The sequence below is a fragment of the Monoraphidium neglectum genome (assembly GCF_000611645.1).
Source record: "Monoraphidium neglectum strain SAG 48.87 unplaced genomic scaffold scaffold02765, whole genome shotgun sequence".
In the NCBI taxonomy this organism is placed as follows: Eukaryota; Viridiplantae; Chlorophyta; class Chlorophyceae; order Sphaeropleales; family Selenastraceae; genus Monoraphidium; species Monoraphidium neglectum.
The window spans coordinates 1-8,167 of NW_014010863.1; the positions used below are offsets into that span (position 1 = coordinate 1).

At 67.7% G+C, this 8,167-nt stretch overlaps 2 protein-coding genes across 2 annotated transcripts; one reads left to right on the forward strand and one right to left on the reverse strand.

Moving 5' to 3' along the window:
• Nucleotides 1-238: 238 nt before the first annotated feature.
• On the reverse strand, nucleotides 239-3,965 carry MNEG_11481 (hypothetical protein; the record flags this gene model as incomplete). The annotated part of the gene is made up of 2 exons (XM_014040046.1): nucleotides 239-3,518; nucleotides 3,926-3,965. Coding segments are annotated over 2 exons (3,320 nt in total), but the record flags the coding sequence as incomplete, so codon positions are not given.
• A 3,361-nt stretch (nucleotides 3,966-7,326) lies between these two features.
• Nucleotides 7,327-7,984, forward strand: MNEG_11482 (RNA-binding protein EWS; the record flags this gene model as incomplete). Its single annotated transcript, XM_014040047.1, has 2 exons — nucleotides 7,327-7,530; nucleotides 7,826-7,984. 2 exons carry the CDS (start codon nucleotides 7,327-7,329, stop codon nucleotides 7,982-7,984), a joined length of 363 nt encoding a protein of 120 aa, XP_013895501.1.
• Between the last annotated feature and the right edge of the window lie 183 nt (nucleotides 7,985-8,167).

Sequence of the window (8,167 nt, forward strand, 5' to 3'; positions counted from 1 at the left end):
ACCACCAGGTGAGTCATGGCGTCCTCGTAGCCCTGGGCGGGGGGGGGGGGGTCGGGCATGGTCGAGAAGGTTGGCCGAGAGGGATACCACATGCGTGTGTGTGTGTGTGTGTGTGTGTGTTTGTGTGTGTGTGTGTGTGTGTGTGTGTGTGTGTGTGTTGTATGAGCACCGTCACGCATGTCTGATGTCTGAGAAGCGCAAAGCGCTACATGCAATGCAAACCGGCTCATGGCCGCACCCGCAGTAGGGAAGCACTGACAGCCCAAAGCGCCCCGGGCCCCGCACCTCGGCGCACACGCGCGCCCCGCCCGGCAGCCGCCGCGCCGTTGCGCGCGCCAGCTCCTGGACAGACGGGTCCACAGACGTGCAGCAGATCAGCATCGGCGGCGCGCGCCCGCGCCGCGCGCCGACCGCACCGCCGGCGCCTGCTGCGGCGCACGTGGGCGCCCCCCTCGCGGACGGGACGCCGCCGCTGGGCCCGGCGGCGCGCGGCTGCTTGGGATTCCGTGTGTGAGCAGGCTGCGGGGCCGCTGAGGCCGCCCGCTTGGACTGCTTTGATGGCTGCCGCCGCTCCTCCTGCTGCTGCTGCTGCTGCTGCTGCTGCTGCTGCCGCTCCTCCTGCTGCTGCTGCTCCTCCTGCTGCTGCTGCTTTGCAGGGGCACCGCGGCCTCTGTCTCGCCCCTGCTTATGCCCGGGCTCCCGCCGCTGCGCGGCCCCACCCCTTGCTGCCGCCCTCCCCTGCGCCTGCCCAGTCCTCTCGCCAGCACCGCTGTCGCCACCGCCGCCCGCGCCCCGCCGCGCCCGCCCTGTCCGAGGGGGCGGTGCCTGCGCCAGCGCCTCGCGTTTGGCGCCGTCAGGAGACCGCTCACACTCCGAGGGGCCCGCCGCATCGTCCCTGACCCCTGCTGCTGCCGCTGCTCCCGGTGCTGCTGCTGCTGCTTCAGCGTCCACCACTCCCTTGCTGCTGACCAGATCGCTCTGGTGGGCCCTGTGCTTGACCCGACCTCCACGCAACTCCTCGTCGCACTCCATTGCCACGCCAGCCGCATTTGCCACTGCCTCGTCAGCTTCCGCTCGGCTGGGGGTGCGGCCGGCTGCGGGCGGCAGGCCAGATGGGCCCTCGGGCCGGCTCGAAGGACGCCAGTCCTCTCGCTCCCGTTGCCACTCCTCCACTCTGTACTGCGCCTCCTGCCGCTGCTGCTGCTGCTGCTGCTGCTCCTGCTGCTGCTGCTGCTGCTCTGTCAATGATGCCGTGGCCACCCCCAACGTCAGGCGTCGCCCGGCCGCCGGCGACGCGGCACCTGAGGTGGCCCCAGGCCCGGGGGAAGCTAGGAGCCGCGGCGAGCGCCGCAACGTCGGCGGCGTCGCAGCAGCCGCCGTCGCCTCCGCCTCAGCGCCAGCTCTAGAGCTGCAGCAGCGCTTCCCGCCGCTGCGCGGGGCGGGGCTGGCGGCGCCGGGCGCCGCGCGAGCGGCTGCCGGGCCGTTTGCCGGCCCGTCATTGCCGGCCGCCGCCGCTGCTGCGGGCGCTGGCGACGGAGCATTGGGGACGCCACCTGCTCGGCCGGGCACGGGGAAGCAGCGCGAGCCGCCTGGCAGGGGTGGCAGGGACAGGAGGGTTGTGGAAACCTGCTGGGCTGCGCCTTGCTCAACCCCGAGCCGCTGCCCCCGGGCCCCAGCCTCAACCGCCCCCGCAGCTGCCTGCAGCGCCCCGCCGCCGCCGCCGCCCGGCGCGTCGCCGGCAAAAAGCAGCGTCGGCGTCGCGCCCCGCCCGCGGCCGCCCCGCCCGCCGGGCGTCGCCCCTGCCCGCCCCTCCGCCTGCTGCCGCTGCTCTCGCTCATGCTGGGACCCAGAAAACGCGGGCGTGCCCCCGCCCTGTTCATCGCCGCCGCCGCCGCCGCCGCCTGGCCCCACCCCAAAGCTGAATGCCCCGCTGTCGCGGCCCCTCCCCGCCGAGCCCGCCGGGTGTGAGCTCTTCTGATCCGATGCAGCGCCAGGACGCTCCTCATTACCAGCTGCCGGCGCAGCGCCGCCTGCACCTGCGCCCCAGCCCGGCCGCAGGCCGCTGGTTGGGGTCGAACTGCGGCGCCCGCCCCGCGCCCCCGTCGCACCGCCGCCCCCGCCGCCGCGGCACAGGCCGCTGGCGCCTACAGACCGCCTGCTGCCCGACTTGCGCAGCGAGCTGAGCGCCGCAGCCGCGGTCAGCCCTGCCGACCGGGGGTCATGCTGGAGAGCCCCCGAAAACGCCCTCGCCGCGCCGGCGCCGGGCGCGGCGCCGCCCATCGGCGTGACCACCCCCGACGGCCGCCGCGCCCGGCCCGCGCTTGCACCAGCTGCCGCCTCGGTGGTTGGGGTCGCGGCCGCCGCCATGGGCTTGGGGGTGGGCAGCGAGCCTCCGAGGGCCCCTGGCGGCAGCGGCGGCGAGCGCCGGGTGCGCTCGGAGGGCGGCGGCACGTCGGCCTCGCCGTCACGCGCGGCAGGCGGCGCTGAGGGCGCTGCGAGCACCCCAGCGAGCCCTGCCGCCTGCTGCTGCAGCTGCTGCTGCTGCCACTGCTGCTGCTGCTCCTGCTGCTGCGGTGCGGCGGTGGCGGCGGCCCCGGCCTTCACTTGCCCAGCGCCTGGTGTTACCGCGCGCCGCTTGCCGCCGGCCCCGCCGCTCACCAGCCAGGGCGCCGACCCCGGGACAGCCGCCTGCGGTGCTGGGCTGGCAAACGAGAATTCCCACGGCGCCCTTGGCGCGTCGCAATCCCACTGGGCGGCGCGCCGCCGGTCGCGGCCGCCCCCCGCAGCTGCCACCCGGGATGCATTGCTGATGTCAGAAAGCGCGTGGCCGCCCGACCCCTCGGCTTCCGCCGCCGGGCCCCCGCCGCCTCTGCCGAGGCTGTGCGGCAGCTCCCAAAGCGCCTCCGCCGCCAGCTGTGTCGCGGCGCCCGGCATGGGCAGTGCCGCTGCCTCTCCAGATTCCATGTCTGTGTTGCCCCGCAGTTCATGGGGCTCTGCATGCTGCTCTGCCTTCTGCACTTCCTGACCGCCGTCCCCGTCCTCTTCAAGCTGCAGCCGCTGCTGCTGCTGCAGCTGCTGCTGCTGCTGCTGCTGCTGCTGCTGCTGCTGCTGCTGCTGCTGCTGCTGCTGGCGAGCCAGTTGCTCCTCCTGCTGCTCGTTCTCCATCTCCTCGTCTCCGCCCTCCCCTTTCTCCTGGCCCCCGCGGCCCGCCACCGCTGCCTCTACCTGCCGCTGCTTCTGTAGCCGCTGCAGCAGCTGCGAATCGCGCCGCCGCTTCGGCGGCCGGAACTCGAAGCCGCGGTCGCCGTCACCTCCCGCCTCGGGTTCGCTCGGCGCGCCGCCGTCCTCGCCGTCGACGCCTCGGGCCCTGTCGTGGTGGCAGCCGCTCTGAAGCTGCTGGGAGCTGTTGAACGCGAAGTCCTCCAGGTCCAGCCGCGACACCTCCTGCACCTTGCGCGCGGCGCGGCCGGCCGCGGCGGTGGCGGCGTCGTTGCGCCGCTTGCTGCGCGCGGGCAGGCCTGGCAGGGGTTGGTGCGCAAGGGACGGCAGCAGCTCGGACGTCAGGCGGGCGTGAGCGGAGCGCATGTAGGGCTGCTGGCAGTGATGTCTCCACGTACGCACGCGCCTGCATGGGAGGTGGTTCGGCTTCACAAAGATTGGAAAGGAACGCTCTGCTCACCTCCTGTGCCGGGTGACTTGCCAGGTGGCAGCAGCGGCTCGAGCGGCTTGGGCAGCACAAAACGGTGCTCCTGGTGTCGTGGGTGTGGCGGCACGGCCAGGCCGTGATGGTGCGACCACTTGCTTGCACGGTCTCGAAGCCGGATCCATGCTATTCAGATTGTGTTGCACGGCTAACAGCACATGGAGCGACTTGCAGGGTCGTCGCATCCCGAAAGCTCAAGGGTGGCGGCGGCCCTGAGCTCACCATCGCCCTCCGCCCCTGGTCCAAGGAGCTTTGCACCCATAGCGGGGTCACGAAGATAGCAGGGCAGTCGTGCTGCGTCCAGAAGAACCACGACGAGGCAGTTTGTGTTGGTGGTTGATGCGCGCCTGAATGCGCAGGCGGGGGATTCGAACGCGTGCGCACGATGCGCTCAGCATTGCACATCGGCACCTCACCTTTCGAGCACGATCGAAGAGTGCCCTTAGCTCCGCATCCTCCTGCACTCTTTGCTCGGCCGAGAGCCTTCCCGTGCGGGAAAACACGACATGGGAGACGTCTTTGCCAAGACGCGGGGCAATCTGTGCCCCTAGAGCCCTGAGCCTTGATACCAGAGCTACGCGCTGTTCGCTATGGCTACAGTACACATAGGCTATCACGCCGGCCAGTACAGCATTGGATGCTGCCATCTGATCTAACACGTTGTTTGAACCCGCCTGACGTACGCGCCTTGTCTATGTAAGAGCCATCGTTGCTACTTGCACCGCATGCGCAGTCTAGGCCAATGATAAGATGCGCAACCGTCTGCACGCGGTGAAAGAGTTGCAGCTCGAGCTGCTCGTGCTGTGTGCTCCAACACTTGCTCTGTCTTGTTCATGCCACGTACCGTACTTCCCAGGTACTGTACATCGGCGAAGCTTGTTTGTCTACCTGCAGTACTGCATCATCCATCACCAGGGGCATGTTTGGGCGTGTTGCCAGGTGCTGCACGCTGTGCATGCTGAGTGGGGCGAATTACAACTACCTGTTCCGGGCTTGGTCAAACAATGGACCCAGGGACCCTTTAACCACGTTGAGCCCTGCACCTCCTCAAGCACGATCTTTCAGGGATGCCTGCTGAACAGACGCGCGACTGGCACTTAGCAGAGAGGTGTGCGTGTGGTGACATGTGTTCCGCGCAGCAGCGAGTTCGAGCCGCGAGATATCTTGGGCCAGCTCGCCTGCCAGCAGGTGGTAGCTGAGGCGCAGCCCTTGCCCAGCCCTCGCCAACAGCGGGATTTGTGATTTATCCCCCCCCTCCACTACCCCGGACACGGCTCCAGCTGCACAGTGACACCTATTTTGACGCCTTCAGCGTCAGCTCAGCCGGCGGGGGAGTACTCACTACTCAGTACGCCTCCTTGGCCACTGTGTGTGGGCTGTCGGTCCACAGAAAACAGAATGGGAAGATGAGGCACCACCAACAGGCCACAAGCAGTTGCCGGCAAACACAATTTACATCCGCTTTGTATTGCCTGTGGGTTTGCAAGGCCTTACGGGCCAGACATCTGGCTGACTTGAAACACATATGCAGTAACTGTGTGGCTGGCAGTCGCAGGCAGGGGGCCAGCGTGGCCAACCTCGGCACGCCTGCGCAATGGCCTGAAATGCAGTTGCCGATCTGGATCTGTATTCTGCAACATTGCCGAGAGGGTGATACCCTGCCTTGGGGCGGGCCTGCAGCGAGTCTGTTCCTCCTCTCGAGCCCCCCGCCCCTGCCCCTCCCCGCCTTGACACATACAGGCTCTAAGCTCCGGGTAAGGCTGGCCAAGAAGAATGAGGGCAGGCGACCCTACGGCGGGGATTGCGATGGTGGTTGTGGGGAGGATGGCCGCGGTCACGGCAAAGGCGGCCGCACGCACCGACGAGCGCCACTGCCCACACGACTTGGGCGTGCCAATCGATGCTGCGGCAACATGTGCGCCGGCTGGCAAGACGCCTGCACCCGCTGCAACACTGCCAACCTAGGAGGCGGCGTACGCGGGGGCTTGAGAGTTGGTCGAGGCCGTTGCAGCCAGCTGCCGCAATAGCTCCAGCTCAGCGTCACCGCGCGCTGCCGCTGTGCTCCCCGTAACCTCGGAGTTCCCAGCAGCAGCCACCGCAAGCGCGCAGCCGGCGCATCACTGTCGGTGTGCCGCGCGCCTGGAGCCGCGCCGCGCAGCACTCAGTTGCCTGTTTGCGCACAATCCAGCGGGCCATCACTCCCGCAAGCGGGAAGATAAACGGCCCACCCCCTTGGGAGTTGAACTTGTTTATAGCTCCGAGTGCTGCTCGCTGTGGCGTTTCAGCAAGGCAGTGTTCAAGGCCGCCATCATTGCGTTAACACAGTGTCGCCATATGCGCCGCTTGGGAGGCATAGCTCTTGCATGCAGCATGTTCAGGGCGGCCGCCTGTCAGACCGTGTGGCACAGCCGCAAAGGAGTCCGTGCACTGCGTACTTCAGCTGCAAGCACACACGTGCCGCCTGAGGGGGGCGCATTGCCCACAATTGCACATCATACATTCTGGCTTTTGCACCTCTTCCCCAGAGCCCAAAATCTCCCTTGTGGCACCGTCATGGGGCTCGCCGAGCCCTGGACTCCATCGGAAGCCCATCAGAGTGCAACCCATCTCGTGGTTGCGCCCTGAGGCCCACGTGCACAAGTAAAACGGAAGGCAGCTGGCTGTCTTCGACACTGAACTTGTGTGAGAACTTTTGTCCTTGCACGGGCTGGTTATTCGTTTGCAGCGTTGCGCTTGTCGCACAATCTGGACGGGTGCATGTCGCCAGGTGCTTGGGTTGATGGTTTGCATGCTGTGCACTTACACCACCTTGACACTCGGGTGTAAAGGCTCCTAAATGCAACATACCAAACGCACTGAAAGAACAGCGCTCCAGTAGTTGGTTTCAACCCCACCTACGTGCGAACAGCCTCTCATGAGACTGATCAGTGCCAAGTCAGCCCGCTGGTGCAGTTCGCGGAGCCAACCACCAACTGCCCACTTGCGCTTGACCTACAGTGTTCCAGCAATTGTATTCAGAAACCATAAACGGTTGCCAAGCACACTGAGGTAGTCATAAGCGGCATCCCCTGTGTTCTGCACAGACACCCAGTGCTTTCCCCAGTGCGAGCAGGGCGCTCATAGCACAGAGGACGCCGGCCGCTCAACCGCCGCCTGCACAAGGGGGCTGCATGGACCCTGCCTGACACACTGCACGTGCAGTTGAAGGCCCAAGCTGGGTTGTCATGCCCTCCAGCTTGCGCGTGCACACACCCGCTCCTCACATCCTGATCTGGTCGAGCGATCCGCGGTCCGCCGCACAGCTTCTCCACACGGTTTCTGGAGCAGAAACACGCTTGTAAGGCTCTGCTGCACCCTGGTGCTGCAAGGCAGATCAGCCGCCCAGTGAAGGCGCGCCCTGCTGCAACCTGACACAGCAAAGTGCGGTGCTTTACATCAAGGTGGGCTCTCGCTCCTTCTACGCCAAGCGGTCTACCGCCGCGTGTACAGGGCTCTGCGCTCTGCCGTGCTGACGCGCACAGCCGAGCTCGACGGCCCCCCGGGCGTCCAGCATCGCACCGCGTCGTGCCACGCCCTCCAACCTCCCCGCCGCCGCGCCGCCTCCCCGCGCCCCAGCGCCCAGCATGGCGTACAACCCGGAGACCCTGAGCTTCGACCTGCCCGACACGGACCAGATCTATGTGTCGGGCCTGCCCAGCGGCGCCGGCGAGCGCGACCTAGAGGAGTACTTCGGCTCCATCGGCGTGATCAAGACCGACAAGAAGACCAAGGGCAAGAAGATCTACATGTACAGGGACAAGGCCACGGGCGCGCTCAAGGGCGACGCGGTGCGCTGCAAGGGCACGCGGCGCAGGGCGCCGCGCTGCGCTCGGCTCGCAGGCCTGGCGAGCACTAGGCAGCGCTGCGTGGTTCATGGGCCCGCCCCGCACGGATCTCTACGACGACCCCGGCGGATCGCGCGCCAGCATAGCCATCGCGGCAGCCGGCCGCGGCCGCGGTTGCTGCCGCTGCTCTGCGTCGCCGCAGCTCTCTTGCCATCGCATGCCCGCATCTGCCCTCATCCCCTCGATCCCTCCCCACCACCACCATGCTGGCATGGCACCCCGCGGCCCCCCGCCGTAGACCATCACCTATGAGGACCCGTTCAGCGCCAGCTCCGCCGTCCAGTGGTTCAACGGGAAGGAGTGGAAGGGTGAGGCGCCGCCGCACGCGACCTGCACCCCAGGGTTGCCGCCGCCGGTCCCGCGGCGCCGCTGCGGGACCCTGTTCGGTCGCCTCTAAGCATGCGCGGAGCGGCCGCGCCGCTGCGCCAATGTAGGACTGGGCTGCCCCGGCTCGCTGCTGCATTGTCTGCTGAGTGTGCTCTACAAGCGCCGGGGAACTTGGGCCTCTCTTCGCCCCTGCCTTTTTCTGCTCACCCCGTGCACACCCACCTGCGCACAGGCTCCATGCTCAGTGTGAGCC